The sequence below is a fragment of the Passer domesticus genome, chromosome Z (assembly GCF_036417665.1).
Source record: "Passer domesticus isolate bPasDom1 chromosome Z, bPasDom1.hap1, whole genome shotgun sequence".
Taxonomy (NCBI): domain Eukaryota; kingdom Metazoa; phylum Chordata; class Aves; order Passeriformes; family Passeridae; genus Passer; species Passer domesticus.
Window position 1 is genome coordinate 10358060 of NC_087512.1, and position 17277 is coordinate 10375336.

Here is a 17277-nt window from a genome sequence, read left to right on the forward strand (position 1 = left end):
TCTCAGAGAATGAGATGAGACTGGGTCATTTCTTGAAATCCCTTCCAGACTTGCATTTTTTGACTCCCCTCACACAGCAAGCAGACACACAAATGGTCAAGTCAGGCTGCAGCTGGACTAATGGCTAATTTCTGTTCTCCACAGTTACATCACTCTTAGTGACTCAACTTTCCTCCCGACTTGGCTCTTTCAAGCAGGCAGCCCTTTGGACCAGATTTTCCCGCTTGAATCTGACCAATTTCAAAGTGCCTAGGTTACAAATAATTAAAATGTTTTAAAAGACAATATGAATATTCTACTTGGATTAATTGTGAAGCGGGGGGCCCACAGGGGAAGGGTCATCTTATGTAACAGACCACAAGTGAGAATAGAGAATACAACTGGCAGCTTCCAGTGGGTCCCCATAGGCCATTTTTTCTCCACCGTGAAGCCATTGTACATCAGGCAGCCTCTGCTGAGAGCAAGCCTACATCTGGAATAAACTAAGAGTGCTGCAGATCAGAAGGGGAGCGTGCTGCCAGCGCGACGTGGGGAAGCTCGCCTTCCGCCTGCTCCGAGTGCACACCATCAAACACTCCAATTCATAAGCACATCATTAATAAAACAAAAAGGAACGTTTTTCCTCTGAGTGTTGAGGAAAATAAATAAATAAATGAGCAAAAGACACTGGAGCCATTCTTTCCCCCGCTTCCCCTTCACTAGCTAATTGCAGGGGATTTAAAAGGGGTTTGACTTATTTTGACTGCGCCGTGTTCAAGGAGCTGCAAATCTGTATGTACAAAAGAAAAAAAAATTGCTTTGAAATCTTTCATAAAAGACAAGCTTGGCAGGAGCAAGGTGTAAACAAATGGAAAACAGAAACACCGTAAGTAGTTAAAAAGACAGACAGTAAAATGGAAAATGTAAAATAGTTGTCTACGAAAAACCACTTTCTGTCACAGCAGCAATTCAGACGAAGCTGATGTAAATATGCAACAATTTTAAAACAAAAACAGAGATAAGCCCTGATAAGAATATCAATAACCATGCAAAGTCTGTATGCACACACCGACTGACTGACATGGACCTGAATGCAGCCCACAGGATGTCTCCCTCCCTCCACAATTCAACGTGGATTTTTACTGTCTGTCTGCAGGGACCAGTTCCCACTTACAGGGGGAACTGGTCAGGGTCTCCCATGAGGAGCAGCAGAAGCAAGCAGTGAGATCTTCCTCACCAGCACGAAGCTGCTCTGGAAATGCGACACTTAACAGAAAGTTCAGAGTTCCATGCATTATAAAAATTTACTTCAATAAGCTTCACAGCAGCTGGCAAGCAGCATGCTGATCACACAGAGCTGAAAACCAGCACAAAATGTTCCAAACAGAAACACATGACATTAGACCTGTCGTGCAACGAACCCTCTATACATGAACAGGGAGAGCACTGGGATGGTCTCAGCACACACCACTGCCCAGCATCCTTCACTGATGTGACATATATTAAAAGCACTATTCCCAGCTCCCTGCTCCACCTTGAATCACATCATGCCTTCTCCCACTATTCCCCATTCCCCAGCAGGCAGGTGGGGAAGACAGATTGGTAGCTGGGGAATTGCACCATCACACACAAGGTGAGCAGCTTGAACACATCAGTCTTAAGATACAGTCAAAAGCCATCACTCCTCACACCTCAGATATTAATGTGAATGACTCAGCACCAGAAAATCATGCCAAAATCTGATTTTTGCAGATTCATAACAAAGCAATTATTTCATTAGTGGATAATGAGTGTATTTTTAATCTAATCTTAGCCAGGTTATTTTTAAGGCTGATCTGAAAGCAGGACTCCTGCTTTCATCTACTACCTTGGGTTTTGTTTTCATTGTTGCACAAGCAATCTAAACAACTCCAAGACAAATCAAAAGCAGGGCAGGAAAATAATCTTAAATTTATTTATCAATAAATTATTCCAAAACTGGAGTTCTTTGTCCATCCTCGCTGTATATGAAAGTTTCTTAATGCTGAACCACTGAAGCCTCTGGCTTCTGCCTCTGGGGGATGCAAGCAATACAGTGCGTCTCCTACACTACTTAAAAGAGGGGGAAAATCCCCAAACCCAACAGGAATCACACAGTACTGATGATATAAATTCTCCATGTCCTCAAACAGGAGCCAGAAGCACAGACACAACTGTGATTGCATTCAAGTGTTGGTTTCTGATCTCACGAGTCCCCTTGTTTGGACAATCAGCCGCCAGACATTTGGCATCTTTTCACTAAAATGTGAGTACTTTCCCCATGAAAAGAGAAGTGTCCTAGGGGATGAAGCCTGGGGAACAGTAAAAAGCAAAAACATACCCTCCTCCAAACACAAACACGTAATTAAAATACACAAAACAGGCAGCACAGCAGAGTGGATGAAAATTCCACAACTTGAAGCAAGACTGTCACCCAGGGATCCATCTCCCAAGACAGACTGCTTGTTGACATCATTTCCTTGGCAAGGGCTTTAAACACTTTATCAGCCAGTGCAAGTACCTGAACTATACCATCAACCCTCACAAAAACCTCCTGGAATCATCTGTCATCCTGAACCATCACCATCTGGACTGCACCCCTCTGAACTGTTCCACTCTTGCCATCAGCTGAATCATTATTGTGAGATCAAACAAAGGATTTTCTCCTCTGTCTCTGACCCTCAGGGGTTTCTGCCTGGCAATTGCCCCTGAGGAGGCTCAGGCTTTTAAGGGCTACAGGTGATTGCACTTCACTGAGTACTTCACCCAGTCTCTTGCTCTTGGTGGGCTTTTGGGAATGGCTGGTTGCTTAGTCTGAAGTTTCTCAGAAAACACCCTTGCAGCCTGTAGCAGATTAAAGCCCAGCCTAGAGTAGGTCACCACACACTGATGTCAGCTAAAGAGGAGTGTCTCACGGGGACTGGTATTACATCTGTCCACAGCAGGAATCTTTAGGGTTTGCTGAGTGCTTTCAGCACTCTGCCTCAAAAATTAAGTGTATGTAGCTTTATAATTCCAACAAATGCCTGAAACATTACAGTGCCTAAGGAGACAACATACTCTATTTTAGGCATGTCCACTTGGTTTCAACTATTCACACGTAATGATTAAAACATAAAATGGTGTGAACTTGAATTTCAGCTAAAGCTAGTCATTTGCATTTTAGTTGTGGGTTTGCTGTATCTTTAATATGGCACACAAAATATTAAGAGAAAAGGCCCAAACACCCACTTTCTGTGTGGGTGGCAAATGCTTTCACTAGAGTGTTTTCACCTATGGTTTATGATAGCTGAGTATGGCTAAGACCTCCTGCAACAGAACCCCGAACATTCCCGCGCTGCCTTTGGGGATAGCTCATTTCCAAGAGTGAAGACCTCCTTTCAAGGTGACACAGTAAAACCAACACATTGTAACTTATCCATTACCAGACTATCTCTACATCCAAGCACCCTTGGAAAATTCAGTACAAAAACAAGATAAAAGGACAGGTTGCTATTCAAAATTAAAGTCTACAGCACCACAGCTGCAGCTATCACTTAAATCACAGCAAAGGCAAGCAGAATCTTAAGTCAGCTGAAAAAATTTGGTAGCAAGTGACTTAACCCCAGAAAATCGGGATGCTTGTTGTTTTATGACAAGGTGGAACATAACTGGCAGCGAAAAATATTAACTGTAATTTAACTGCTAGTTACATCAAAGAACTTCCTAAAACCCCAAGCAAAAAAAGGCCAAGTTTTGTCAGTGCTATACAGCTGCAATTAAAAGACAGCCCTTGTCCCTAAGAGAGTTTACAACCCAAAACAGGCAACAAAGAGGGAAGACATGCTTATCACAGTGCACATTAAAACTTCAAGACAGTAGATAGCCCCAGGATCCATGTTAATGAAAGTTGGAAGAAAACACAACAGATAAAAAGATGTTAAGAACTGAATCAGATTCTGAGGAAGGCCTTTACATGACTAAAAGTATCTACATTAACACCTAAAACCAGTGTTATTTATGTCTAAACTGTTCATCACAAGAATCCCATAAAAGCCTTGATGAAACAGTAATTACTGCTTAGGCTGCCAAAAAAAATTGATGTAAAGCAACTTAGCTTCAGTAGCTTCACTAGACTACCTTGCTCACAGCAAGCTATACATTTTGGTACAGCAAAAGGGTGAGAATTTTTTTTTTCCCATCAAGTTTAACAAAATAGTAAAATGCTTAAAGCCATTACATTATCTCAAGTCTCATGTTTTGATTCCTGTAATGTGCTATTAGCCTTCCTCTTCTGCTTGGCAAGATAAGGAACATTTTCCACTAACCAAAAGTCAAGGTAATGCAGGCATTTACCAACACTAATTGGCAAGTACTGCTGTAGAATGGCTGTCAGCCTTCCCTAACTGCAAAGTAACATGCAATTCAAAAGCATTCATCCCTACCCAAGATGAGCCACGTCAGTAAGAAAGCAATAATGGGCCCAAAGAATGAAAAGAGCTGCTGATAAAATGTACCATGCAGTACAAAAGCAAGTCCTGTCTGGTTCTCTACATGCAGACACATCTGTGTGCACCTGTGCACAGGCTCACACGTCTGGTGAGGGTTGTGGTCCATGCAAGATGAGCTAAGTTGGGCTGTAAGAGCAAAGCTGGCTAGGCAGGCACACTGCCCTGGGGACTGAGACCAGAGTTAACAGCACAGTCAAGATCCTGAACCACTGCTATAACCCAGACCTGCCCAAACACCTCTAGGAGGCAAGGCATTAACATTCCTTTGCCTTCCCCTTTCTCTTATTTTGTTAATAGATGGCACACTGACTTCAGAAAAGCATCACACACAGTTTGCAGAACCACCAGATGCTAATATGTTTCCATCCTGGAAAGGCATCTCACCACAACCACACCCTACAGCACCACCACTACCCAGAACACCCTGAACTCCTCCTGTGCCATGTGTCTTTGCCACTGGAGAAATACTGAAATGCACAGCCCCAGTCCCTCTCACCTGCCTCCCTTTGCTATTAAAGCATTTTCACTCTGCCTAATGTCCTTTACACAGTTTCCACCAGTCACAATAAATTTGGATCTGGATTTCAAGACCTTAATAATTTGGATGCTTATAAAGAAGAGAATTCAAGGCCATTCTGGGGGTGTCTTGTTTTTGCTTTTAACAGATGGGTTTTCAAGGGCTTTCAGAGCATCCTGCTGGGGATGGAGGAAGCCAAGGTGGCTAGTCTGTTCTGGTATAACTCATCTTTGTCCAAGCTTCCTCTGGCTTCATAAGCGAAAGCCAAACCTGGCCAAACCTGAAAGCCAAACTTCTCATCATGCCAGCAAAACCTGGATCGGTTTAATTCCCTCTGAGAACCAGACTCCAGCCCCTCACACTCCTAATCTGGTCTTTGCAAACCCCAGTCCTACTTCTGCCCATGCCAGCTGTATCTGGACACTGAAAGCTGAACAACAGAAAGCAGTCCACAGATCTTCCAAAAAGACCTGGACAGAGAAACTGAGAACAAAACGGAGGGATTCTGTCCTACCAGTCAACACAGTGAAACCACAGGACTGGTATATTGTGAGGAAAGCTCACAGTTTCCTTTTCTTTATAAAAAAGAAAAGTGGATTCCAGCAGCCCTTTCCCACACTCCATCTGTGCCTGTATAATTACCCTGCAAAACTACACCCTGTCTCAGGCCACCGAATACAAGAAGAAAACTTTGATATCTGTGTTTAAGCTCCCAATCTTCACAGGATATGATGGGTCATTACTCCAGCTCAGAGACTGCCTAATCTTAAATCACTGCCCTTGACTCCCACTGCTGCCAGCCTGGGTCCTTTCCAAGGTCAGGTCTGCTTTCCAGATCTTAGAGATCTTCCTGTCAGGCAGATACACGGCTTTGCTGCTTTGAATCCCCACGTTTTTAAAAGTCACTTAGGTTCATCCTAAAATATTGCAGCATAACTTAACCACCTGTAAACATTAAATGCTGCCTGCTAATTGACAGGTACAATATTTACTGAGGGTTACATACCAGCAGACAGCCTAGCAGATTTGTTTATACACAGCGATAGCAATGCCAAGTGCAAGGAGAGACAGATCAAGATCTGAGAGATGAAAGCAAGCCTGAAGAAGGGGACTGGCACATGCACACAAACCAGTAACACAGGAATCTCCTGGCAGGTTCACTCAACAAACAGTATTCATCTCGCCTGTTGTTTCATGATCAGCATTGCTGTTATGAGCAGCATGCACACAGAAAATGGGAGACAAAATGGCAGAACAACCCCATGCTTGTTGCAGTTGTTCTGCCAAGCAGCCTGAAGCAAAAGGCACTGAAACGGAGTGTAGATGCTTTGAAAGCTCTCCCAGCACAACACCCCCCAGGCACTGGCCATGAGCTAGCCACTGGGATAAGCACAGCAGTGTCTGAAGACATGCAGATCAACCCAATCTCTTCTCCTCTATTTTGGTTACAACTTCAAACTAATTTCCTAAAGAGAGGGGGCAAAAAAAGCAATTTTCCTTTACTCCACATTTCAGTTTCAGTAATGCTCCAATCTGCCTCCTGGGGTGGGAAAAGAGCAATGGAGAGGACCAGCAAGTTCCTCCCACATCCATGCTGATCCCTGAGTGACTTCTCAAAGCCTTTCCTCCCACCTGCAGCCATCTAGTCTGACACAGGCTAGGTCTCCCCCGAAAGCAAATATAGTGCTCCCCGAGGGCACAGGGCTGACAGCTGTGGATATTCAATTAGCCAGCCTGTGGAGGAGATGGTGAGCATGGGGCAGGCAGCAGGGATGGAGCTGCTTCCCCATGGAGAGGGTGGCCTGCCAATGCACCCTGTCCCTGCTCGGGAGGAGATAACTCATCCTGAGGCTACGGGAGGTTTGGCTTGTGCTTTGAAGCCTGGAAGGAGGCTGCAACTTCTGACAGGACATCCTGGATGCCGTTTTCAAAAGGCTCCTGACACAACTGGATCTCACATGACTGAGTGCCAGGTCACGCTTTGAAAATGGAGCTGGAAGTGAGATCTAAGGCTCCCAAGCGTACTCATTCCTTGCCTTTTTTCTTTATTTTAACAGGAAACAAATAATTTTGAAAATTTTATTCACCTTCCCTATTCAATTCTTAAGAAACTTAATTAAGCCACTCATTACTCTGATAGCTGCTACCGCACAGATGCTGTAAGTGATGGGCCTCTATAAGCCCCCCTTGTCATTAAAAAGCAAAGGATGAGCTTGGCGTGCTATTCAGGCTCCAGATATTCACATTTCTCCTTATTCAAATGTCAGGAAAATGTAATTAGTACTGACACAGACGGAGGTCATATTTCTAAGCAAAATATTAGGGGGGAAGGAAACAAAAAAAAAATAGAGAAGCAATTTTACTAAATGACACTACACCACAACTGAACAGATTACAGCTCTTGAATTTTCCCAGTGCCTCAGCTATGTTTTTTATGTTTTACAAAGCTATCCTGTATGTGCTTTGCATTAAAATTGTATTTATTGCTCACATTGATACATATATGTTCTGAATTTAACAATTTACTCCTCAGACCAAAATGATTCAAAACATCAAGGTAGCACTAGCATGAGATGGCTCTGGAACAAGAGTTTCTTTTTTTTTTTTACATATGTATTTTTGGCTTTGCACTACAAAAAAAAAGTCTGATCAACTTCATTTATGACATGTGCTTAGACATCTTCAGAACAGATTCAAGAAGCCTTTATATGGACCAGAACTTTCAAAATACAAAATGATTAATTTATTTATTTTTAAGCTTTTAATGTTTTCTTTCAGAACAGCTACGAGGCTTGCAAGAACACACACACAAACACCCTACCCTTTCTGTTGCACCATAAAATCCAACACGTCTCACTGATGCGAAGAGCAAGTTTTTGCAATTACACTTCTTTAAAAACCAGAGGTTTTCTTAATTGCTTTTAACTCCTACAAAGTACTTTAAATTCAATTATTGTAACTTTACAACCATGATCACCACTACCCTGGAGTAGTGCTGAGGAGCACCAATTCAGAGGGCACATTTAATCCCCTGCTTTTCTCAGCAGAATTTAGTGATGAGATGTCCACTCACAGTGCTTGTTACCAGCTTTGAAGTCTTAAAACCAAAACCAGCTGCTGCAGCCAGCCCCAAGCCCAGCAAAGAAGCCTTCATCTGTTTATACTATCAGTGCCTCTGGAAAGATTGGCAGACAGCGCTTCTGGTGAGAGATGCATACTGAAACCTGATCAAGGCTTGGGTTATTTTCCTCCAACCAGCAATGCTGCAATTCCAGACAGGCAACAAACCCCAAGATCTCCATTAGGACCAAGAGAGAAGCAATGAAAGCCCCAATCCCACTGTCGTCCCAAACATTAACAGATTGTCTATCTCATCAGCTCTGGGCAAAATCCACAATTACTTCCATGTGGTTCTCAGACAGTGGCCAAACAAGTTTTGTACCACAAATACATGCAACGTGGTCTGGTGCATCAAAAAGGGAAGCTTCAATCCCAATGTTAACATGAGTTGTGAGGTGACATCAAGTCCAGGCAGAGCTAAACATGAAGCTCCAAAGGACAAAAATTACCATCTTCTACTGACACCTCCTGCTCCAGAGTTGTAGGGTCATCAGTTGTCTCAACAAAAAATCCCGAGGTCAACCCTGACAGGTCAAGAGATAAAAGGACCTACCCTCCATCAGAGATGGAGTATGACAGAGGTTTCCAACAATTGCTATTTAACTCTCCAATCCTCCTGCCCCCTTGTTTTAGATGCCATCCCATATCCGGGTGCCCTGACAGCTTCTCTTGTCACCTACAGGCTCGGCCCAAGGTCAGAGCATTGAAACCAGAGAATTGCTTGAGAAATCAACCTAATTTGCTTGCACACCTACTGCTTTCTTCTCTAGAAGAATCAAATCAAACATACCTGGGCAGCCTGGTCCCCAATGTCTGGCATGCCATCATCTGACAGCCGGCCCCGGTACGGTGCCCCGGTGCCCTGGTGCTGCTCTTCCCCATTGCTCTCTGCTTCAGAGGTCTCTGGCTGAGCAACCTCCACCTCCATCGGGGTGCAGTGCCCGTTCCCGTGTTCCGAGCCCAGTTTCTCCTTGCTGTCCTTGCTGCCCGGCGTCCTGGTGATGACCCCGAACTTCCTGGTCCTTTTCCCATTTTGAGCAGCCCTGTCTGTGGGCTCAGGGCTGGGCTTGGCTTTGGGGTCGCAGCTGTTGCTGTTGTTGCCGTTGGAGGGAGGCAGAGGCGCTTTGCGCTTGATGCGGCGCAACATGATCAGGTAGACAAAGCCGCCATTCCAGCACTGCTCGGCCAGGTAACTGCAAGGAAAGGGATGGATGAGGACCACCGACCACTCGCCCTGCACTGCCCACATCCCACCCCGGCATCCCAACTCACTGCACCCCACGATGTTCTTGCACTGTCTCAGCCAGCTGATTACCTGGTGTATGGACGTGTTAGGATAACTCGAGGAATTGGCAAATGCTCTTTCCTCAGTATCAGAAGAAAATACCAGGAATAATTAACAAGCCCTACCAGCCACCCAGGCTGATCCCACCACAGCATAACATGACAGCTGATAAATGCCACCAGTTCTGAGCTCCATATCTGCAGCACAGCAACATGTAAAGGTGAAGTAAGGAAAGGAGAGCAGAGAATGTTTCCAGCAGAGTATTAAAATAAAGAAATATTTTCTAAAAAAGTTGAAAATCAGGATTCATTTGTGCAGAAGCCCATAGAGCATCTGCATCTGAAATGAGCCTCCTTAGTGAAACGAATCTTTTACTTCAGCATATGTACATGCTTTGAAGGCCACTGGGAAAATAAAAAAATCAGCCACTAGGGTAATCAGGCACAGCACCAATGGCCCCAGTACAGCAAAGCACAGCACTGAAAGGCATCCCAGATGCTTTATAGGGACGTGGAAATCAGGTGGGTTTCCTTTAGAGCAAGCATATTCTAATCAAAAGAGGGGCCAAGTCCTCTCAGTTGTGCAATGAGCAGCCCCCAGGTTCTCTCGCCAGAGCAAAGCATCACTTCCCCTCCTGAAGTCTCTGGACATGCCTTGGAGGAATTAACATTTCTGCTTCAAACAAACCCTCTGTGACCTCACAGAAACTGCACCCACTGATGCAAAAGGGGAATCTAACTTCATGCTTCTTTTAGGAAAGGATATACCTCAACCCAAATTCTTGAAATATTTGGGTTCTGAGCCAAGGGTGTAACCAACTGAGAGTACAAACAAGCTGGAATTTGTATGTAGCAGGTTTCTATGTGCCCTTTCACACTAATTTAGGCCCCAAAACTATATTGCCTTTCTCACTAGTGAAGTTAGCATGAATTTCCCAGGGCATTAAATAAGCCTCTGCTCCAGCTAGCTGCAGTGAAATGAACTCTTCACTAATACAGACCAGTTGCTGAACCTACAGCTTTCAGAGGAGATGAGAAACTAGGTGTGGAGTTGAACCACAGATCATAAGACAAAATAGCACAGCACTTGTGCTTGAGGGAGGAGAAACCACTCAGGAGTCTGCCACCAAGTTTTTTTCCTCCCTGCTGCTTGTATTCTAATTTTCCATTTCCCTTTCTTAAAAGTTGTTTGGCTGTAAAATAAATCTTTCAAACTTAATCCTGCACAGAGGTGACTTAATGGCAAAACAGGAAAAGCAGCTATGATAACCCCTGAAGCAAAGGAGTGAGGAAAGCACTCTCAACTACTCAAAGTAAGCCAGACCAGCCTGGCAGTGGCTGGAAGTAACATGATGGGTGTGTATTTCTGTCCAGGGACAAGGGTTGGTATTTTCACTCCACTTTGCAAAGCTCTGATGTCCCCCACAGACAACATCGGCATTCAAATCACTTATATTTAATTAGGAAGACTGATGTTTAAATGAATACCACAACTAAATAACCTTAAAAGCAGCCCTGGAGCCACAGATAGGAAGGACAAGTATGCTTGCTGTGCCAAAGTTCCCAATGAATATAAATTGAACCCCAACTCCCTGGACAGTCCTTTCAGTTTTCACCAGGCAATCCTTTTTTTCCTCCCCTTCTCCAGACATGAAGAATATTTAAATAAAGCCCTAAACCCATCTTTTTCCAAACGGCGGAAAGCAGACAGCCAACAAGCCCTGCCAGCTGGGAAGGCTCTGCAGCACAGGTCAACTGTCTGGGTGGCCACAAGGTGACACTTGGCTCTGGGAGACACATGAAGCTGGCAGGACCTGAAGGGTTAGCATAGAAAAAAAAAATCCCGAGCTAACATGGAAGTATTTTTTATTATCAAGTTAAAAGAAGAATTCTTTTAATCAACTGAAAAGGGGCAGTTCTGTTCCAGAAACAATATGGGCTGCCTGTTTTTCACATTTATCTTTCAACTCAAATTTCAAGGCAGCCAGTAAAGTTGATTAAAATTCATGACTTTTGCTTGCAGCAATACCAGTGCACTCTGATCCATCACACATAAGCCTGATAGCACTGCTTCTCTTGGCACATGGAAACAGGAAAGCAGCTCCTCTTGCCATAGTCGTGTGCCTTACGTGGGTGCTGCCCACCCTGTCTTTATGCAGTGTCAACTCTGCCTGATTTGTTTCTGTGCAGGTGCATGTATATGGGGCTTTTTGAAACACCAATCTCTGAACTAATTACTGATGTATTTTTTAATGGCAGCAATCAAGTGCATGCATATCAACTACTTGATTTAGGAAGTACGGAGAACAAGAGGGAACTTCACATATGTCCAAATAAAGTAATTCTAAAGAGGCAAAAATAATTTACTATTTCACCTCCACTCATGGCCCATTTATTCTGTTCATAAAGTGTAAAGCTGTAAGAAAAAAGGGAGGGTTTTTTTTTCCTATCCACTCTTCATGCACAATCATCCTCCAGTCTGGAGCAGGGTTACAGCAAGTGGTTATGGATGCAGCTGCACTGAAGTCAGCAGAGCTGTGTTGATTTACTCCATATGTTGAGATGGCCTGTATGTTCCAGGCATGCAGCCTGTAGTAACTCATGGGCTTATGTCTTGAGTACTTCTCAGCAGTTCAAAGAACACAGTAAGTTTCCACACACACAAAAAAAACCCAAAATGAAACAAAAAAAAAAAAAACAAAAAAAAAAAAAAAAAAAAAAACACAAACAAACAAAAACAAACAAACAAACAAACCAAAAAAAAGGGTGTTCTCTGGGTCAGTGAGAAGTTACCTTTGCATCGCAGCAAGTCACTGCATACACTGGATCACATCAGGTATTTTCAGACAGGCTAAGTCCTGCTGGGACCAGGGATGCAGTAAGTGGCACCATTATCTCAAGAGTTTCTTTTAAACTAAAGATCAGGAAAACCAGCACTGATAGAACACTAAACTCATACCACAAGATAGGAGACAAGTCGAAAATAATATACTAAGAAATTGTGGTCATTTTATTGTATTGCCCTTCCAAGATGGGGATGATAACCAAGGAGCCTGATCCACCTGCAATTTCTGCTAAGTACATTTCTGCTAAGCCAGCTGCTTGGCTGGCTTCCTTTTCCTTTGCCACTTCATTCCTGTTTAAGTAAAAAGCAAAAAAATAAACCACGAGGGAAGCACAGTAAGCTCTCAACACTGTGCAAAGAACAGGTAAGATTGTATTAAATGAGAGAGCACCTTCATATTTTAAATTGTTGTCTATCAATCCAGGAGCATCCCATGTCAGAAGTACTCGGAGTAGTAGGACATACTCAAAAAAAAATGTAATTGTACAGTCTCTGGACAGCAGAAAACTGCAAAAATATGAAAAGTACCTCCAGTTACCCTTCGCAAGGGGTTTAAAGTGTGCAATGCAGAAAAGCTTTTTTTTTTTTGGTTTGGTCCCGGTAGAGCACTTATAGAGATTTTAGCAATCAATACACCAACAGTGTCTCAGGCAGGGCAGGATCAGAGCTGATGAGCATACACAGCAGCTCTCAGCACAGATGTGGGGAATCAGCAGCAACCTCCCAATTGTCACTGAGTTTGAACACAGACCTCAGCTTGAATGGAGAAGGTGTGTGGACAAAAAACATCCCTAATTCAGCTTTGATTTATCTAAATTTATTGGAAAATGAGACTCTGTTCTCACTTTGGTTTGCAGAGGATGGATTAGGTTTTGGTGAAAACTTTGGATCTCATACACCAGCTAAGAAACCTTGAGCAGATACTCCAGCTGCCACCCAATCACAAAACATAAATCCTATTATCACTGATTTTAAGAATGCAAGAGATTTTACTAGCTGATCATACATCTGTCAGTATCAATTGCCAAACCAAAACATTCTACCAGCAGAACACTCATCCATACTTTCTGTATTTTCCAGTCTTTGCAAGGTAGTGCCAAATCTCCCTGGCACAGCTGGGAGTCCCCTCAGACACTGCAGCATCATCTCCACAAACAGGATCTAAAAAAAAAAATCATTGAAATACTGGCTTGGAAACATTTCCCACTGGCATGTCAGAAGAAAGGACCATCCAGCTGCTCCTGCTGCTTTGATCTCACCCTGGCACCAGTGCTGGTAAAGCCCCAACCTATATAAAACGTAACCCTTAAGCAGTGGGGAAGACTTATTCTTCTCTATAGTGGAGAAACCATGAAAATATTAATAATCCTTAAAAACAGAGAAAAATTGTTTTACACTTGAAACAGAGCTGGAAAGTTACCTCTCGCAAAGCTTAACTACAGGCTGGAAAATGCAACCTGTAGCTGGTATCAAGGGACATTTAATACCCTTTTTGTATCAGGGCTATAAAGACAGAGACACACATTCACTTCCTTGGGAGACTATTTTGAGTTATTCAGCCAAATCCTATTTCTTCCCTACATAGCTGAACTGACTGCTGTGATCATAAAAACTGATAAACTCACTGAGTTTATTCCAACCTCCCTGGCACAAATGTGAAGTGTCAGACTCGGAAATAGTGTCTTAGACTAAGACAGTAATTTTGTCTTTTTTTACATATATATATATTTAAGTGTGTGCATGTATAAATATAAAGGTTTTCTGACTTGACAAGAGCATGCTGTGACAAGCTCTCTGTCACATCCTATCTCACTTTAACAAATACAGACAGCCACACTGAGCCATGGAAAAATCAAAGCAGATCCATCAGCTGTAAGAAAGCATCTGGATCCACTTTAGGGTCAGAAATATTGAAGTATGTTTATTTTACACTAATAATACTATTTAGCATTTCTCCAGAAACCTTCATCCTGACAGATCAAAAAGTGCTTTGGAAATGATACACACAGAGTATCACTGACATCTCGCCAGCCAACACATCATGCAGCTCACCAAGACAGAAACTGAGGCAGAAAATGAGCAGAAACCTCAGTCGAGACGACCACTTTCAGAGCCCCTGCCTAGCCCTCCCGGGACCTATAATGTCCTTTGCAGGACAGACAGACCATTTTTATGTTCTCCTCTAAAGGACTTTGGCATGGTAAAATGTCTTGAAACTCAATCTTCTTCAGGCTGGAAAGATGAAGGGCAGTGCAAATCCTCGCAGAATTGAAACCTCCAGATCCAAGGGGGGATTTTAAAACTAAACTTAACATTTCTCCATGACGTCTGCAAAGGAGTGAACTTGCTTTTCAGGTAAGGCAAATTAATGACTAACAGATAGTGAGTGATGTTTCTGATGAAACCCTCACCTCACTGCCGTCACTGTGCAAGAACATCCGTCCCACTAAGGACTGATTTTGGCAAGCACCAATGGGAATTTTCCACTGATTGCCACGTCTTCAGCCAGGAGTCAAGCCTGCCTTAATGTCTGCAGGCAAAAGGAAACACTAGCCTACAAAGATCAGGGCAAACCTTCTGCATCCAAGCTTGCAAGAAGCTCCGCCTCCTGAGAGATGCAAGGACACCTGATGACCGGCCCCCTCATCCACCTCCTTGGAGGATTAAGCTCTCCAGACATAATTTATCATAGCAGAAAGCAATGGTGTTGGCAAACCCGGCTGTTGCTTCAACATAGTCTTGGGCACACAACTGAAGCACACCAGGAATGAGCTTGATCCAATATCTCATCACCAACAAGCCCTTTCCTGCCCCAGGCTCTGCAGGCAATGGCACACACAAGGGACACAATGTTCCCTGCCTCCCTTAATAAACTTGAGGAAAGGCAGAAAGGGCAAAGGAGAAGTCAGTCATAGAGCTCAGCTACTGATCACACCCAGGGAGAGCATTCAAACGGCATAGGGAACGTAGAAGGTGCTCCCATCTATCTCCCTTTTCAGGATGAGCAGCCCTCAGCTTGTGGACAAGGTCAAGCAGCAACAGCCCTAAGGCTCACAGCGGCCATGGCTCTCCACGGTACACTGAGTTTTTCTCAGGATAGCCTAATTGGCAGCTTTCTGAAAAACAAAACTTTGAAAATCCAGTGTTTTTGTCTATGGCACATTTTTCACAATTAAAATTACAGCACAGAATGCAACTAGATTTAGCACAATTTTGAAGAAAAAAAAATTTGGAAGTTATACTTAAAGAGATATTTAGAAAAGCTGGCAGGAGGCCTTGGGCAAGACCTCCCTGCACACTGTAAAATCCTGAACTCTCAGGAGTGGTGGAAAGGGAGTGGAGGGAGGGTTTCTGCTTTCATGGACTCCGTGCCTGCCTACAGCTTTTTCTGGAAGATGGAATTGTGACATAGGACCAAGATAAAGGCTGGTGAGACACCTCACTGCACCTGGTATCAACGCAATGATGTGGCTTGGAATTTGGGAAGACTGAATTCCTTTCCTCTTCCTGTACTCTACATCCCTGACAGCACCCCAGGCAAGTCTCTCCATGGAGAGATAGGGCCAACAACATGGCATTCCACAGAGTTTCTGTAAGGTCTGAGGTGGTGAATCCACTGGATTTAAATATTGCAGTTTCACAATCAACTTATATCTGGGATCAGCCTACACCAAACAGTTTTCCTCCCACCCCATATCCTGCCTGCTCAGCTGCTGGCAGGGTCATATGGGCAACAGTACAAATGAACTCAAGGAGGGAAATGATCCAGCTTGAAAATAACCCAGCCACAGCAAACTTTTAAGAACTCAATCCTCAAGATGAGGATTTTAAACACAGATGACACCCTCATCTGATCACACACCCTCATCTGGTCCCAGCAGCACAGAGGCAGGGACAGGAGAAGAATGGCAGTGGCAGGGGACCACACTTCCACTCCCACCAACAGCCTACACAGGGCTGAGAGATGTGTGCACACACCCTGCAGACAGGAGCAGTGTCTGGCTTTGGCTGCATGGCATTCACACCTCCCATTTCTAAAACCCAAAGGATGGCCACACTCCCTGCACACAAGGAAGCCCAGCTGAATTGCATTCCCACCATAGATGTGGAGAAAACAGGCTGGATTATTTCAATTATGGTGGCACAGCACAAAACTCACATACTTCTGCCCTGCATATTGTTGAGATGCTTCAAAAGCATATGCTGGGCTTTGGGAGAGCAACAAGCAGAGCAGGGACCCCCAAATTACACTGCACATGGAAAAAGGATGTGAATGGCCACACTGACCCCTCTCCCCTCCCAAAACAAAAGCTGAATAGGATGACTTGAGAAGCTTTATAAATTTTCCACACCTGAGGTTCCCCCAAAACTCTGTTGGAGATCCTAAACCTAGCAGATTTTGCAGCTGCAGGCATCATAAAATCCTTTGGGATTTGCTAATGTATGGCAGTGCTAGCAGGGCAGAGCAGTGATGCTGCATTCCAACTGCAGAGATTTTGAACTCAAGCTTTACAGTGATCCTGATCTTAGTGAACATAAAACTTCCACATCTGCATTTACAAGTCACAGTAGACAGAAACATGGTGCTTTTTGGGTTTGGGTCCTAGAGACAGACTAACGGGTGTTAAGGCACCAAATTCTCTTTGTTCCTCTGTTAGTGGTAGAGTGTACAAACAGAAGTGGGCTACTCCAAAAACCATCCTGGCTCAAATTTGTTAGCTCATAGCTCTGCTGCAAACAGACATTCAGCTGGATACACAGCCACATTCACAAATATAACCTCCAATTACAATATACTAAACAATGTAAAGTGGCTCATTATCAATTTAAAAATTAAAAAAGCAGTGGCTTGTATCAGGCCAAAATGATACCAAGTTTCATAGGGGCATTATCACCTGTGTTACTGAGTGACCTGTGCTGAGTTACTGCTGATCAGATACAGTTTCTCCCACCATGATGACTTCCTTTAGAATACAATGTCCTGCGAGCTCCAAATGTTGTCCAGGGCAACTCCTTCCAGTTTC

At 43.7% G+C, this 17277-nt stretch overlaps 1 protein-coding gene across 4 annotated transcripts in view; it reads right to left on the reverse strand.

The window, feature by feature from the left end:
• The window catches only part of PDZD2 (PDZ domain containing 2), a 203143-nt gene that overhangs the window by 60281 nt on the left and 125585 nt on the right, over nt 1-17277 (reverse strand). For all 4 annotated transcript variants that reach the window (XM_064405468.1, XM_064405467.1, XM_064405469.1 and 1 more), the window contains one exon: nt 8915-9317. In XM_064405468.1, coding sequence (XP_064261538.1) covers nt 8915-9317 — 403 coding nt within the window. The remainder of the gene's footprint in view (nt 1-8914; nt 9318-17277) is intronic.